The sequence below is a fragment of the Rhinatrema bivittatum genome, chromosome 5, assembly GCF_901001135.1.
Source record: "Rhinatrema bivittatum chromosome 5, aRhiBiv1.1, whole genome shotgun sequence".
Lineage (NCBI taxonomy): Eukaryota > Metazoa > Chordata > Amphibia > Gymnophiona > Rhinatrematidae > Rhinatrema > Rhinatrema bivittatum.
This window is the reverse complement of record NC_042619.1, coordinates 50,836,079-50,853,843: the sequence shown is the minus strand read 5'-3', so window position 1 is coordinate 50,853,843 and position 17,765 is coordinate 50,836,079. Positions and strand designations below refer to the sequence as shown.

General features: G+C 44.9%; 1 protein-coding gene across 3 annotated transcripts in view; it reads right to left on the bottom strand.

Annotated features, from left to right (window-relative positions):
* DEUP1 (deuterosome assembly protein 1) overlaps positions 1–17,765 on the bottom strand; it is a 395,279-nt gene that overhangs the window by 243,727 nt on the left and 133,787 nt on the right. For 2 of the 3 annotated variants that reach the window (XM_029602319.1, XM_029602316.1), the window contains exon 9: positions 13,024–13,044. The exons of the other annotated variant lie outside the window; for it this stretch is intronic. In XM_029602319.1, the coding sequence (XP_029458179.1) occupies positions 13,024–13,044 (21 nt within the window). The remainder of the gene's footprint in view (positions 1–13,023; positions 13,045–17,765) is intronic. 3 annotated transcript variants of the gene reach the window in all.

Sequence of the window (17,765 nt, the reverse complement as noted above, 5' to 3'; positions counted from 1 at the left end):
TCAGTTGATACTAAAGCTACTACAGTGTAGCGAACCAAATAAGGAAGTTGTCCAGGGAGGAGGGCGGGGCCACATGGCTAATTCATCCTGTTATCTACGGAAAATAGCATTTACAGTAAGCAAACTTGCTTTTATCCTGTCGATAAGCAGGCTGAATTAGCCATGCTTTCTGGGAGTCCCCAGCCTAAGGTTGCTAAATGTATGCACAAAACCATCACCTGGTTGCTGCAGAGATATGAGTGCAAGAGGATGTCAGTTTATAATTGTTTTGTGTGCAACCAGTTCATGGACAGCTTCAACCTCCAACTGTATTATGCAACACTGATGCCCCCAGCATGCAATCTGAGGCTGATTGCTGGTCGAGGCAGTAGTGAGATGTAAAGGTATGTACGGATGAACATGTCACCACCTTGCAAATATCCAATAAGGGTACCTTGAAGAGATGTGCAATGGACATTGCTGTGGCCCTCATTTGATGTGCCTTAACTGAGGCCATAAATTGTGAGGAATGAGCTGAGTAGTAAAAATGAATGCATTGAGTTATCCAATTAGCTACAGTCCTCTTTGCCACTAGGAGTCCTGGTGCATTCAGATTAAATGATACAAATTGTTGAGAAGTCCTTTTAGTTGTTTGCATTCTTCTTTTGTAATAAGCTAGGGCTCTCTTACAGTCCAAAATGTGTAGTGACTTTTCCCTATCATTATTATGAGGTTTGGGAAAGAATGTAGGCAATTTAATTGTTTGATTGAGATGGAAAGCTGACACCATCTTTGGTAAGAAGGATGGGTGTGCTCGTAGGGTGACTTTGCCATGGTAAAACTGTAAATATGGCGGCTAGTGAACCAATGCTTGGAGTTCACTCACTCATCTCACTGAAGTTACTGCAACAAGGAACACCACCTTCCATGTTAAGTACTTCATGGGAACTTCCCCCATGAATACAAATGGGGGTACCGTGTTTCCCCGAAAATAAGACAGTGTCTTATATTAATTTTTGCTACCAAAGATGCACTAGGCCTTATTTTCAGGGGATGTCTTATTTTTCCATGAAGAAGAATTCACATATATTGTTGAACAAAAAAATGAACATTTATTATATTCTGGATAGTTGTCTGGTTATGCTGGTTTGTGATGACAACTAACTGTGAATCCTGCAGGGTAAAAAAATCACAGCTGCATGCTCTGGTGTTCTGTGCGACGGGCATGCTCTCAAATAAAAACTTTGCTAGGTCTTACATTCGGGGGAGGTCTTATATTTAGCAATTCAGCAAAACCTCTACTAGGTCTTATTTTCGGGGGATGATTTATTTTCGGGGAAACAGGGTAGCATGAGCTTCTCCAGAACAACATTTAAATCCCACGGACGGTCTGGAGATTGGAGGACAAACCCAAATAAGTCCCCTCATGAATCTAGAAATCAATGGATGTGTTGAAATGGTGAGCGCATCCTCTGGAGCAGCGCTTCTCAACCGGTGTGTCGCGACACACTAGTGTGTCGCCAAACACCGCCAGGTGTGTCGCGTCTCCCGGTGTCCCACTACCCCGTTCTACTTTCCTTTTGCCTTTTTCCAGCACACGCGGGCCAATTGGAAGCCTTCGTTCTTCCTACCCCTATTACACAATGGGAAGCCTCCTTCATTCTGCCTGCCCCCGCGCAGGCCAATCGGAAGCCTCCTCCCTACCAGTGGGAGTAGGAAGAAGGGAGGAAGCCTTTGATTGGCCGGTGAGGCAGGCAGGGAGGAATTTTGAACTCTGACGAAGCAAGATCGCGCAGTGAAGAAGAAACCCGACCCCCGACGAAGCAAAGCCGCCATGGGAGCCCATTCCCATGGCGGCGAAGAGGAGACCTGACCCCGACAAAGCAAGGCCGCCACAGCCTGTGGCGGCGAAGAGGAAACCCGACCGAGGCCACCACGGGAGCCCATTCCCGCGGTGGCGAAAAAAGAAGGCCCGCCGGAGTAAAGCCGCGGCGGAACTGGAGCCCATCCCTGCAGCGAAGGAAGAAGAAGTTTTTGGTGAGAGCTGGTGCGTCTGTGTGTGTGGATGAGTGCCTGGGTGAGAGCGGGTGCGTCTGTGTGCGTGAATGAGTGCCTGGGTGAGAGCGGGTGCGTCTGTGTGCGTGAATGAGTGCCTGGGTGAGAGCGGGTGCGTCTGTGTGCGTGAATGAGTGCCTGGGTGAGAGCTGGTGCGTCTGTGTGCGTGAATGAGTGCCTGGGTGAGAGCGGGTGCGTCTGTGTGCGTGAATGAGTGCCTGGGTGAGAGCGGGTGCGTCTGTGTGCGTGAATGAGTGCCTGGGTGAGAGCGGGTGCGTCTGTGTGCGTGAATGAGTGCCTGGGTGAGAGCTGGTGCGTCTGTGTGTGTGGATGAGTGCCTGGGTGAGAGCGGGTGCGTCTGTGTGCGTGAATGGGTGCCTGGGTGAGAGCTGGGGTGTCTGTGTGTGAATGAGAGCCTGGGTGAGAGCTGGTGTGAATGGGTGCTTGGGTGAGAGGTGGTGTGTGTGGGTGTGAATGGGTGCTTGGGTGAGAGCTGGTGTGTGTGGGTGTTAATGGGTGCTTGGGTGAGAGCTGGTGTGTGTGGGTGTGAATGGGTGCTTGGGTGAGAGCTGGTGTGTGTGGGTGTGAATGGAAGCCTGGGTGAGAGCTGGTGTGGGTGTGAGAGCATTTGTGTGTGATTGAGAGCTTGTATATAAGAGACCATGAGTGTGATTGAGAGAGAGACTGGTCAGGGAGGTGAGAGAGACCGAGACTGTTCGTGGGGTCTAATTGGAGTTATGTGTGTGAGTGACTGGTTGTGGGCGCTAAGGAAGAGGACTGTGAGGACAGAGCTTCAGCAGCCCTTGCTGCTTCCTGTGAGTGCTATTGGCCTGGAAGGGAAAGAAGTAGGAGAGTTGCTGGAGAGGGTAAGAAAAGGTGGCTTTTTAAATTTATTTTTCTTGATTGCCATTTTAATTATTGGGTATTATGCGATGTCTGCTGTTTTGAAATATTTTATTGATATTTGGACATGTTTTAATAATTTTTATGAGTTTTTAATTGTTGGATATTCTGTTCAGCAGCTGTTTTGTAACATTTTTAGTAAAGCTTTACAATTATTTCTGTGTGGGGCGCTATAGCAGCTTGGCTTATTCTGTTTTCCCAATAGGAAATGTATTAGTGTTTAGGGCCTGGTTTAATAGTTGTGTTTCTTAGATAGGGTTGTTACTGGTTGAGTGTGTTCCATAATACAGGTGTATCTTTGTGCGGGTTAGTTTGTGTGCATTATTGCAGATCCTGGGACTATGTTAGGTGCTATATTTCTCTTTCCATTTCTCTAGGTTTGCACTGCATGCAGAGTGGCTTTTTTGGTTTTCCATTCCAGTTTCTGTCTCCATATTTATAATGTGTGGTCTTTCTGTACTTGGTGAAGGTCAGTTCTGGGTGTGTGACAGAGGTGAGATATTTTACTAGCATGTAGGCTTTTGTATCAATCTTATTTGTTGTGTTTTCTCAATAGGATATGCATTAGTGGTAAATTACTGTCTTTTCATAAGAAGGGCTATTGTGCCTGGTAGTAAAGGGAGTTTGTTTTGCTTTTACTGAGATGTCATCAGAACCAGAATATCTTTTTTTGTATGGCGAGTTGTACAGGGTAATGCCCTAGATCTGCTCTGCACTCATTGCGGGGGGTTGAGGGGATTCCTGTGGATGCAGAGTGCATGTTTACATTTAGCCCCGTGACGGTCACATGCTCAGTGTGTCACGCATGTGAGAACCATCTGTCAGGTGTGTCCCGGCCAAAAAAAGGTTGAGAACCACTGCTCTGGAGTATGATATGCCGCTATTGCACTAAAATGAACTCTGATAGAGGACTTTGCCACTCCAGCTGCAAATAGCGTACGCAAATAGCATAACAAAAGCTCAAGGCAACAGGAAAATGGTTCCATTTTGTTTGTGATATACCAATTATGGTATCTGTTCCATTTCCGAGCGTAATTCTTTCTCATCAATGGTTTCCTAGTCAAGTCCAGGAGGTCCTGAATGCCTAGCGGCATTCAGGACCTAGTACCATCCTTTCAATTTCCATGCTATCAGATGAAGGGAGGTCTGCACTGGATGCAACAGAGTACCCTCCTCCTGTGTCAGGAGGTCTGCGCTATTCCCCAAAGGTATTGGAGGAAGAATGGAAAGTTGAATGAGATAAGCATACCATGGTTAACTTGGCCAGGCCTGAGCAATTAGTATGAGATCTGTCTCATCCATGATGCACTTTTGCACTGTCCAAGATATTAGTGGTATCGGAGGATACGCATAGAAAAGGTCTCCCATCCAGGAAATGAGGAATACGTCTTGTAAGTGTCTCCTGGGGCTTGGGGAAACTGAACAAAATTGGCATAGTTTCAGGTTGTGATCTGTTGCAAACAGATCTATACATAGCATGCCGACGAGGAACAAGACCAGGAACATCCACAGGAGACCAGGAACATCAAGAACATTCAACGAAGAACCATCTGGACACAAGAAGACTACGGAGGACCTTGACCAGAGAAGAGACCACAAGCAACTGTGAAGATCCGATGCAAAGGCCCCCAGGGAGTGGAAGAGAGTCCTAATATATAGGGCTGAAGGTGAAGCAGGAATATGACATCATCCATCAGGGCCCCAGGGCTTTTCCCGCCCTGACCCTTTAAAAGTTGAATAGAGGTACGCGCACCCCTAAAGAGCCTAATGCAGGACTGAGGCAGCAGCGTCGGTGACGTCCCTGCTGTGAAGATGAAGAAGTCGGCGGTGGCACTTGGTCGCATGGAGAGAAGGAATAACGGCGGCTCCCCTGCCACATGGAGGCAGTGGCGGTAGTGTCTCTCCCTGCCGTGCAGGGATGGAAATGGAGCGAGATCGGGGCCACAACAAAGCAGACCTCTTGGCAGCAGCTCCCAGCCACTTACAAAGGCCAGGGCAGGAGTAGCAGATGGTCGCGCAGGCAGGAAGAGGCCAGAGCCAGCACACCACCATTAACTGCTATTACTGAATTACAAGCATGGGATATAATTATATTTGGGTACTTGCTAGGTACTTGTAACCTGAATTGGCAATTGCTGGAAACAGGATGCTGGGCTCGATGGACCCTTGGTCTGACCCAGTATGGCAACTTCTTCCAGAATGATAAGGGGAATGGAACAACTCCCCTATGAGGAAAGACTAAAGAGGTTAGGACTTTTCAGCTTGGAAAAGAGACGGCTGAGGGGGGATATGATAGAGGTGTTTAAAATCATGAGAGGTCTAGAACGGGTAGATGTGAATCGGTTATTTAGTCTTTCAGATAATAGAAAGCCTAGAGGGCACTCCATGAAGTTAGCATGTGGCACATTTAAAACTAATCGGAGAAAGTTCTTCTTCACTCAATGCACAATTAAACTTTGGAATTTGTTGCCAGAGGACGTGGTTAGTTCAGTTAGTATAGCTGTGTTTAAAAAAAGAATTGGATAAGTTCTTGGAGGTGAGGTCCATTACATACTATTAATTAAGTTGACTTAGAAAATAGCCACTGCAATTACTAGCAACGGTAACATGAAATAGACTTAGTTTTTGTGTACTTGCCAGGTTCTTATGGCCTGGATTGGCCACTGTTGGAAACAGGATGCTGGGCTTGATGGACCCTTGGTCTGACCCAGTATGGCATATTCTTATGTTCTTATGGCATTCCCACCCTTTCTGTGAAGAAATACTTTCTAATGTTGGTTCTGAGTTGCCCCCCCTGGAGTTTCATTTTGTGACCCCTAATTCTACTGCTTGCTTTCCAACAGTATGCAGAGGGTATTATGTGTCTTATATACTTCCAGAAAATATTTTTGCATTATTTATTTCCTTCCTTCCTCTCTGCATGGCCCCCAGGGTGTAAACTTTTGATGTTTGCCTGTGATAACATGGTTACACTGGCCTAATTAACATTTTTTTTCTGTATATACCACACTAAAGCAAAGTTAACAGGTCTTATCTGAAGACAGCAGATCACCAATCACACATATGGATGATGACATCCTGATGCTGCAACCCAGAAAACAATTTTCAGAGTTTTCTAGGAAAATCCTAGAGTTCCATTGAGCATGCACAGCAGTTCCACACACCTCCCAAGCACATAACATATCCTAGTTCTGTAATTAAGCTAATAAGCTCAACTCCAGGCATGAGGAGAGATAGTTTGTGTGACTGGTGAGCCCTTCAGAGAATACCGCTTCAGGTAAGCAAGTTCACTTTCTCTGAAAGCAATTCACATCAGTCACATAAACAAGATTCCCTAGCTAAGGGCTGTCATCATAGAAAAAGGAAAAAACAACAACAAACCTGCCAACACAGCGAAAGAACTGTTTTTGGTAGGCTCAAACTCTTTTTTTTAATAGTACAGAAGACAACCCAAAGTTGTAAAAATGGGGCCTAGGCAGCTGCAGTTGTATTCAAATGCCTAAAAAGATTCTGAAGCATGTACTGTCCAAATATGCTAAGGCATCAGGAGTCATCTAGACTGTAATGGAATGTGTGGATTTAACTCCACAACAAGCCTTATATATTTCTTCAGTGATAGTTGTCCTGAGATGGGCTACCAATGCAACCATAGCTATGACATCATAAACCTTAACAGGCCTCTTTAACGTTAATCCTGCTTGTACTTAAGTGAAGGATATACAATCTGCTATCCAATTAGATAGTGTTCTCTTTCACGCATCAATCCGAGGTTTGTATGAGTAAAAAGAAACAAAAAGCTGGATGAACTTTCTATGGTCTTTACTCTTCTCTAAATGGAAGGCAAGACGTTCTTGCAATCCAAAATGTGAAGGGCTCATTCATCTTTTTTGGCATATGGCCTTGGGAAAAATTTCGAAAGGACTACTGATTAATTAAGGTCGAAGTCCTACATTACCTTAGGCAGAAACTTAAGATGTGTGTGGAGCAACACCCTTTTAAAATGTAGGATACATTACTAATACTTGCAGTCTTCTGAGTTTTGTGTGTCCAAGTCATTTTCCAAGTCAGGTACTGCAGCCCATAGGAGGCCAGAAGTTCAAAAAGGCCTTTCAACATCTGAGTTAAAACAATGTAGAGGTCCCATGACACAGTAGGAAGCTTGCTGGGATGCTTCAAATGAAGCATGCCCCACCTGACCTTAACAACTAAAGGTTGTACAGAAACCAGTCTGCTTTCTACATCACGGTGGTAAATGTCAATAGAACTAAGATGAACCCTAATTGAGTTATTTCAAGTCCAGACTTCAACATATGTAGAGGGTATTTAAGCAGTTTTTATGTGGGGCAGGATAAGGATCAAACGGTGCAAAATTGGAGGTGGTTCCTTCTCCAAAAGTATTTGGCTCTGACTTGGTCCACTGGATGCTGATGCTGAATCCTGGTGTTCAACGTTTGTTGGAGAAACCAAGTGTTGCATTCGGCTAACCTTGCAAACCGCTGTCTTTACCTCCAGTCCTAGGCCAGACATGCCCTAGCCTGGTGCAGGGAAGCCCCATTAGATCACCATGCAGCAAGATGCCACTCCCCAGCATGGCAGGAGGCCGCTGGCCATGTTTTCCCTAGACATGCGCGCACATCTTCCTTCGGCCTTTAAAGGGACCGTGGCAGGAAAAGCCCTGTAGACCCTGAAGATGACATTCCCAGCGCTGCCCTATAAAAAGGCAGCTCCCAAACAGCAACTTGCCTCAGCAACAGGTCACCTACTTCTAAGTAGTGCAAGTTGATCCTGCATCTGTCTTCAGTTTCTGCGTCTGTCTTCAGTTCCAGCATGTCATCAGTTCTTTGTCCAGTGTCTTTGCCTTCATATCTTTAGTTCTTCAGTGTCTCTCTTGATTCCCATCTGTTCTTCTCCATGTCTTCCTGCCCTGCCTATCCATCCCACCTTTCCCTTCAGAAGGATACATGGTTTGACCTTGGATGTGATCTTGGACATGATTTCTGTCTGCTACTGACAACTGCTTGCCTCTGGATTTGCTTGTCTGCCACCTGCCACCAACCACAGCCTATCCTGACCTCCATCTTCTCCGACCCAGTTATCCTATAACGAACCTTTCCATCTTCAGCAGAGGCCCCCATCTAAGACCTGCCGGCCCCAACACCCAAAGACTCAACTTAAGGGGAATGTGGGCTGATAAAGGCGAAACACTCGTTGGGCCTCTGCCTCATTTGGGTTCACCTGCTGACAGTGGGGACATTCAGGGCTCCTCCCTGCAGGTTGCGCCAACACCACCTCTGTCCAAGGGTCCATAAACACAACACCAAAATAGCAAAGCATGTCACTCAATATTCCAAGTGGAGTTGAGCAGATCAACACATGCTGCTCAGTATTCTTTATATACTGAGTCACTGCCTAAGGCTCCTTCTCAAAGACAGCTGAGCTGAAGAGATGATGGAACTACAGGGGATGGCTGACTTTCTTCATAGTATCTTGAAGGGTGCCAAAGTATGGATCTAGACTTCTGGAGATTACTGTGGCCACTACTAGTAAAAGAAGCAGACCTAACTTCCAAGTGAAACCACTTCAGGGGTCAGAGAGCACACTCCTGTATCCTCTTGTTTTCAGAGCCATGCATCAAAAGGGATTGGTGTGTGAGAACCAGTTGGGCAGTGCTTGCCATCCACCAGAAGACCTCAGGAGGCTTCTTGGATTATCTGTCTGAGTCTCCCAGCCCTGTAGCCTGCTACCTAGACACTCTGATTAGTCCTCCCAGTCCTAGGGCCTGATGCAGCCATTCTGTTCCTGCTTGGAATTGTTATTTATATATTTATATATTTGATTTATATTCTGCTTTTCAGGCACTTAAAGTAGATTGCATTTAGGTACTCTAGGTATTTTCCTATCCCCAGAGGGCACACAGTCTAAGCTTGTACCTGCAGCGATGGAGAGTGATTTGCCCAAGTTCACAAGGAGCAGCAATCAGATTTGAACCCCAGTATCCCTCATTCATAGCCCACTGCTCTAACCATTAGGTACTCCTCCATAGGTATTCTGGTCTCACAGTCTGCACCTTGCTAGAGCTTGGTCTAAGTCTTGGTCTTGCCTTCTGTCCTAGTCTTGCTCTTGTATTCTATGTTGCTGTTCTTTTTGCTCTTATGTGCTTTTTTGTTTTAGTCTGCTTCTATGTTTCCTGTCTGGTTTCAGCTTTGCATCTATGTTCTTGTCTGGTTCTAACTATTCCTGTTCCTGAGGCCCTGAAGTTTCATGGGTGCCTTTTGGTTCCTGTTCCTGAAGCAGTCCTGCCCTGCTCTTGTGGGCACCTTCTAGTTCCCTGGTAGTTGTGTTCCTGTTACTGTTGCTCAAGTCCTGCTGGCCACCCGTTCCTGAGGGCTCAACTTGTTCCAGTTCAAGCTCATTTTGTCCGCAACCAGCCCACTCGTGCTTTTGAGGGTCATTACCCCAGCGGTACTCCATTACATAATGCTGATGGTCCATGTCCTCTGACAGACTCTCAGAGCTATTGTTCCATGGTTTCATATCAACACAAGGTGGGAGACTGAAACCAGTACTGATCCTTTGATCCAGCCATAGGCTTCTGGGCTGAAGGAGTCAATATCTCTTTCAGCAACTTCTTCCCTTCAATAGATGGCACAGTTCCATGGTCCTTGTGATTCAATGGCTTTGGTGTCAGTTTAACAAAACTGGACTTCTTTCTCTTCTGTTAGATGAAACAGTAGTCTCTCCTTTTGGACCCAGATGGCCCTCAGTGACATCTTTGTGCACATGTTGCAGACTGCAAAATTGTGATCCTCACCCAGATATTTATAGTCAGTCTTGTGATAGTCAGTGATGGACATCTTCTGACTGTAGTCTGGGCACATCATGAAACTGCTCGTCTTGTTATTGGACACTGCTGGAAAAATGAACAACATGAAATTAAAAAGAAGAAATGACTGCTCTCAAGGCAGATGAACAAAGTAAATAAAAATATATCGACCAAGAAAACCAAAAGCCACAGATAAAAATGGGCCTGAGTCTGGAACACAGAAGAAAATTGAACTTAGAAGGATGATGAAAAATTGATTAGACCTTAGAGAACAGGAGAAAATCTTCACTAAAGCTTACTAAAAAGGGAAAAAGAAATGAAAAAAAATGCTTAAAAGGACTCAATGTGTTGCGATCCCGGGGCGGCCCCGGGATCGGCACTCACCCCGCCGCGGTTTCGCCTCAGGCTCCGGTCTCCCAGGGTTGCAGGGACCTCAGGCGCTGCGTCCCCGGCGCGTCCCGACCTCGCTTGGGCCTGCAGGGCCCTCTGGCACCGCGCTCCGGCCTCTGCCGCTCCGCCGGCATTCCTCCGTGGCTGACTCCGCCCCCTAGACGCGCGCGCGCGGCAGGCCCCAGGTCTTAAAGGGGCCAGCGCGGGAAACCACTGCTCTGCCCTCCGGATGACGTCAGACGCTCAGGGTATTTAAACCCTGCACCGAGATACTTTCCTTGCCTTGCAACGAGGTTCCCAGGTTTACCCTGTCTCCAGTTGCTGTGTTCCTGTATCCTCTTGATTTCCTGTGCTTCCTGATCCCGGACTGGTCTACGGTGATTCTCGGCTTCTGACTTTGGACTGGCTTACGACGATTCTTGGCTTCTGACCCCGGTGCGGCTTACGGTGATCCCTCTGGCTCTGGACCTCGGACTGGCTTACGACGACTCCCGGCTCTCGGACCCCGGTTTGGCTTACAGCGATCCTTTGGCTTCTGATCCCGGACTGGCAAGCGACGATTCTCTGGCGCACGACCCTGGACTGGTGAGCGACAACCTTGGACTCCGTCTGACTCCGCCCCCGCGGGCTCTCCTAAGTCCCAGCGGCCGGGTCCCTACGGGCTCCTCCTGGGGGGACGCCGGCTTCCAGGGCCGAACTCCTACGAGCTCCTCTCGGGGGAGGCTCGGCTTCCAGGGCGAAGATCTTCTCACAATCGTACCACCTGCACCGTTTCATCCTTCCTTGCCACGGCCCTTGGTCGCATAGGGCTTTCCGGGATCTTCCTCCAGCCACTCGCTACTCCGTCCTTGCTGCCTTCCGATTGGGACCTCCGCTGCTACCTCACTCAGCGGCTCAGCATCTGGTTCCGATCGGTCCAAGGATCCACGAATCCAACACAATGTCACAGAATTCCTGTGTAGAAACTCCACTCTTCCTGTATCTGATGCTAAAACTGACATGCTACACAGGTGTGCAGGAACTATCCTGCATGTTCAGTACAGCTCATGGATCTTCCTAGAAACTCTGCAAATCCCATTCTGGTCAGTGCCATAAGGATGACATCACACATATGAATGACTATTTTATTTATTTTTTTATTTTTATTTTAAGTCTTATATTCCACCTCATTCAATAAAATCTCTCCAGTGCAGATAACAGTAAAACATTCAGTTATAAAGCATCTATATAAACATGACAAACACTTTATAAACATTTTAAAAAGAAGAATATAAAATCAGTGATTCTCATTAAGATCAGAGTCAAAAAGAAATCTTTTAAGACATCTTGACTTCAATATAATCAAAAGATGAATAAAATTACTTATTAAAAGCTTCATTAAAATGTAGTGTTTTAATGCCTTTCCTAAAAGACTTCGAGGTCGATATTCAACTGTGGAGCAACTAGTTAATTTAGTTAGATATAGCCATCTGGCTAACTTAACAGGGATATTCAGCAGAGTGGCCACGCTGCTGAATATACCCAGCTATTTTAAAGTTAGTCAGATAAGTACATCCGGCTAACTTTAGAACAGCCCTAAGGCACGACCAGATTTAGCCGCATTGATTAAGCATCTAACTCCGAATCGTGGCTAGAATTTAGCCGCATACGGCTATAGATGATGAATATTTGATGTGTATGGGCAGTCTAGATAGGCCATATGGTCTTCTACCAACGTGTTTTTATAGTTAGACTCCTAAGTTAGCCTCCTATGTCAGGAGTCTAATTAAAAATGGTCAGCTAGTTTGTGTTTGAAAATATACCCAAAGTTAACCTGCTATAAAATAATAGTTGGCTATTTGGCTGCTGAGCAGCTTACTGACAAATCTACCATGAATTTTTTTCCCATAGATACAGAATGACAGAAAAGATAATTAACCATATCCTAAATATGTTAAAAAACAGTTATCTGGCTTTTGAATATCGACCTCTTCATTTATTTCTCCCTATGAATCTCAACTGTCAATGTGTTCCAAAGAGTTGGAAAACTATAAGCAAAGGCTCTTGGGTTGATTGACATTTATAGTTCTTAATGGTTGGTAATGCAAGTAGAAGTGCACCAGAGGAGCATAAATATCTGATGGGGGTATACTAACTAAGTCAGTTTGGGGGCCATGAGCAAAAATGTTCAGAATATAGCAACTTGAGAGTTAGGTCTAGCAGTTTATATTGAGTTCTCCACTGAACTGGCAACCAATGTAGGTCTATCAGCACAGGTGTGATGTGCTCATTAAAGGCAACCCCGCTAAGCAGTCTAGCAGCTGCATTCTGAACCGACTGCAATATATAAAGATTATTTGGAAGACTTATCCCCAAACTCTTACAGTAATCTACATGCCTGAGATCCAAAGACAGCAAAACGGTTCTAAATAGTGCCACAGGAAGAAGTTGTTTCAAAGGCTTAAGCAGTTCAATTTATAAAATGACACTTGTGCAACTTGCCTAATGTGAAATTTAATTGTGAGACCAGAGTCAATGATTATACCAAGATTTCTAAGCTCATGCAAGAGTGGGAGGTCAAATCCATCAACAGTAATATGAGCACAACTCCTATCAGGGTCGCTCATAACAATTTTGTTTTTGGAAAGTTAAATAAAAGACCATACTTGGAAAGGCAGCATGCATGAGATCAGAAAAACTACAGATGCACTGGTATCATATTACAAGGGAGAAAAATTTGTATGTCATCGGCATAAATAAAATATAAAAGCCCCAACAGCTCTAAAAAAATCTCCTAAAGGAGCTAAAAATATATTAAATAATACCGAAGACAAAGCCGAACCTTGTGGAACACCTAACTGAACAGTATGCCAGGATGAAGAGGAACCTCCCACCTGTACTTGCTGCTTCCTCTCCTGTAAAAAAGAAGTAAACCAATTTAAAACTTTCCCACCCAAGCCAATAATATGAAACTGTGTAAGCAAAAGATCATGTCAGATGGTATTAAACATTGCGGAGATATCAAGTTGAACCAGTATACTTGTCTTACCCTGTACTGTGTGACATAATAATGAGTCAAGAAGGGAGAACAGTAGAAGCTCTGTGTTATGGGCATTACAAAATCTAAACTGTAAATCATCTAGTATCTTATTATCAAGCAGAAACTCCTAAGCTGTAATAATATGCACATCTCTAGAATCTTAGCCATGGTGGTCAAATTAGAAATTGGATGAAAGTTAAAAGGTTCCAAGCATGCTATCAAATGACTGATATGAACTGCTTTTTTCAAAAGAATGTTTTTTGGGTTTTTTTTACCAAAGCTTAGTATATAGCCTCCTAATGGCCTGATTCACTGAAGGGCCAATATTCAGTGGGATCTATTTTTCTAACTAGAGAGTTAAGCAATTAAGTCCCACAGAGAGAAAATTTCACCCCTCATGGTGGCTAAATTTAGACAATCAAAAAACAGGTAGCTCCAGAAATATTCTCACGGTAGGGAAGAGATTTAGCTGACCAGTGTTGATTTTCAGGGATAACTGAATAAATTTTGCCACCTCAACCTAAGCAACCAATTGGCAGGCCCAAGTCTCAGTGGCTAAGTTTAGGGAACTAACTAAAGATCCTAACTATAGATAATAGGCTAGGTTTACCATAGGTGCCTACCTATAGATGATGAATATTTGGTGTGTATGGGCAGACTAGATAGGCCATATGGCCTTCTTCTACCATCGTGTTTTTATAGTTAGACTCCTAAATTAGCCTCCTATGTTAGGAGTCTAACTAAAAATGGTCAGCTAGTTTGTGTTTGAAAATTTGCCCAAAGTTAACCTGATATAAAATAATAGTTGGCTATTTGGCTGCTGAGCAGCTTACTGACAAATTTATCACTCATTTTTTTCCCATAGATAAAGAATGAGAGAAAAGCAAAATTGCTTACCTTGTAATAGGTGTTATCCCAGGACAACAGGATGTAGTCCTCACATATGGGTGATGTCACTGACGGAGCCCTAAGGCGGGAAAGCTTTCTGTCAAAGTTTCTAGAAACTTTTGACTGGCCCTGTGGGGCCACTGAGCATGCCCAGCATGCTATGATATTCTCTGCCACAGGTGTCTCTCTTCAGTCTCATATGTAGCTCTAAGCTTTAGCAAAAAATAAAATAATAGATTATAAGGCCCAACTCCACAGGGTGGCGGGTGGGTTCCGTGAGGACTACATCCTGCTGTCCTGGGATAACACCTATTACAAGGTAAGCAATTTTGCTTTATCCCAGGACAAGCAGGATGCTAGTCCTCACATATGGGTGAATAGCGAGCTAGAGTCTGAGTCATTTTACATGAAGGCAACAGTGAAGTATTGTTGTTGAAATGAGTCAGACGAAGATCACAGCAGGTTGGATGTAGAAGGAGTTGGGATTAAACTGGAAACAAGTTCTTTAAGACAGATTGTCCATAGGCTGAATCTTGTCTTCCTTCTTTGTCCAAACAGTAATGAGCTGTAAAGGTGTGAAGAGAACTCCATGTTGCTGCTTTGCATATGTCAAGGATTGGCACTGAACGATAGTGTGCTACTGATGTTGACATTGCTCTTACTGAGTGTGCTTTTACTCGCCCTTGGAGAGGAAGGCCTGCTTGTTCATAACAAAATTGTATGCAATCTGCTAGCCAGTTGGATAGAGTATGTTTTCCCACTGGGTTACCTGGTTTGTTTGGATCATAGGAAACAAAAAGCTGATTGGATTTCCTGTGGGCTGCAGTGCGGTTGAGATAAAAGGATAAAGCACGCTTACAGTCCAAGGTATGTAAGGCCCTTTCTCCTTGATGAGAGTGAGGCCTTGGAAAGAATGTGGGTAAGACTATTGATTGGTTTAAGTGGAAGTCCGTGACTACCTTAGGGAGGAATTTAGGATGAGTACGGAGAACCACTCTGTCATGTAAGAACTTAATAAAAGGTTCATATGTGACAAGTGCTTGCAACTCACTAACCCTTCTAGCTGATGTAATGGCTATGAGGAAAATAGTCTTCCATGTAAGAAATTTTAGGTCAGTGGAATGTATGGGTTCAAAGGGAGAACGCATAAGCCTTGATAAAACCACATTGAGATCCCATTGTGTGACTGGGTGTCTAATTGGTGGTTTTAGGTGAATTAGACCTCTCATAAACCTGCTGATAAGAGGTTGTGTGGAAATAGGTGCATTTGCTACCTGGTTATGGTAAGCAGAGATTGCACTTAAATGTACTCTTACAGATGAAGTCTGTAGACCAGATTCTGAAAGATGGTATAAGTAGTCTAGTAAAGAATTTGTAGTGCAAGTGAAATGATTTATGTTGTTTTGCGTGCACCACAAAGTGAATCTTTTCCATTTGGAAGCATAGTTCTTCCGTGTGGAAGGTTTACGTGAAGCTATAAGTACTTGAGATATATTGGATGAAAGATTGAGTGGTTGTAAGATCAAGCTTTCAACATCCATGCTGTCAGGGCTAGGGATTGGAGGTTGGGATGGCGCAACCGACCCTGATCTTGAGTTATGAGAGTGGGAACTACTCCTAGACGAATGGGATCCCTGACTGAGAGGTCGAGAAGTGTGGGAAACCATACTTGTCGAGGCCAATATCGGGCTATGAGTATCATGGTCCCCTTGTCCTGTTGTAGCTTCACTAGAGTTTTGGTTATGAGCGGTATCGGAGGATACGCGTAGAGTAGGCCTGAGTTCCAAGGGCGAGCAAATGCGTCCTTGGCTGGCCTGTTGTTCAGGTTGTATAGGGAACAGTAGTTGTCTACTTTGTGATTCAGATGTGATGCAAAGAGGTCTACTGTTGGATGTCCCCAAAGGCGAAATATTCTGGTCACTACTGAGGGATCCAGGGACCATTCGTGTGGTTGGAATTGACGACTGAGTCTGTCCGCCACTACATTGTGAATGCCCGCCAGATAAGTGGCTTTGAGAAACATGGAGTTGCTCAGGGCCCAACCCCATATCTGAGCTGCCTCTTGACAAAGGAGGTACGACCCTGTCCCTCCTTGTTTGTTGATGTACCACATGGCTACTGTGTTGTCCGTTTGGATCAGAACAGTCTTGTGTGTAAGGCAGTCCTTGAAGGCATGTAGAGCATAACATATAGCTCGAAGTTCCAGGAAATTGATTTGAAATGTTGCTTCGAGTTTTGTCCAAGTGCCTTGTGTTTGGAGATTGCCTATGTGAGCTCCCCAACCCAAGGTGGATGCATCTGTAGTTACAGTTATTTGTGGAACTGGTGGTTGAAAGAGTAAGCCCTTGTGTAAATTGTCCTTGTTCATCCACCATTGCAGAGAAGAACGCAGTTGGTGGGTTACTTGAATCTGAGTATTTAATGGTTGAATGGCTTGGATCCATTGTGATCTTAAAGTCCATTGTGTTATTCTCATGGCTAGACGTGCCATGGGTGTGACGTGAACTGTAGAGGCCATGTGGCCTAGCAGGGTGAGAAACTGGTGAGCTGTTACATGTGTTTGTGATGTGAGCCACCTTGCTAGTAATGAGATTGTTTCTGCCCGGTCCTCTGGAAGAAAAGCTCTTGTCAGGTTGGTGTTCAATTCTGCTCCTATGAATTGAAGCAGCTGTACTGGTGTGAGATGAGATTTTTGATAATTGATCAGGAATCCCACTGAATGCAGTGTTGTAATTGTTAGATTGAGAGAATTGAGAGCTCCTTGTAGAGACTGACTTCTGATGAGCCAGTCGTCTAGGTATGGAAATACATGAGCACCTCGTTTGCGTAGATGTGCTGCAATGACTGCTAGACACTTTGTGAACACTCTGGGAGCAGAGGCGAGACCGAAGGGAAGGACTCTGTATTGGTAATGTTGATGGCCCACCATGAAGCGCAGGTACTTGCGATGAGGAGGGTATATTGGGATGTGAATATAAGCATCCTGAAGATCCAGAGAACACAGCCAATCTCCTTTTTGAAGAAGAGGAAGCATGGTGCCTAGGGAAACCATCCTGAATTTTTCTTTCTTTAGAAATTTGTTGAGATTTCTGAGGTCTAGGATGGGTCTTTGGCCTCCTGTTTTCTTTGGAATGAGGAAGTAACGGGAGTAGAATCCTCTTCCCTTCTGAGAATGGGGCACTAACTGAATTGCCCTGAGTTTCAGAAGGGTGGATAATTCTGTTTGAAGAAGAATTAGTTGAGACTCTTGTTGTGGGGTGGCTCTCGGTGGAAATTCTGGTGGAATTGACAGGAAATTTAGTTTGTATCCTTGAGCAATTATAGAGAGCACCCATTGGTCTGTTGTTATTGTTTTCCAGTGAATGTAGAAATGGGATACCCTTCCTCCCACTGGAAGTTGTGTGTGAGGATTTAAAGGAGTGGCTTGTTCTCTGGGCTGTATCTCAAAACCCAGTAGCAGGGCCTGTCTGAGGTGGGGGTTGAGGACGGGGTGCCCTTGGCTGTCTAGTTTGGGCACGTTGCTGCTGAGGCCTAGTGGATCTACCCCTTGATGTTTGGGAGTAGTATCTGCGTGGTCTATAGTAAGGCCTCCTTGTTTCTCTTTGGGGAAGTCGATGAGGAGGCTGTGTGGAAGGATCTTGAGGTATTTGAGATAACTGTCGCAAAGTCTCTGAGTGATCCTTTAGTTGTTAGACTGCCTCTTGTACT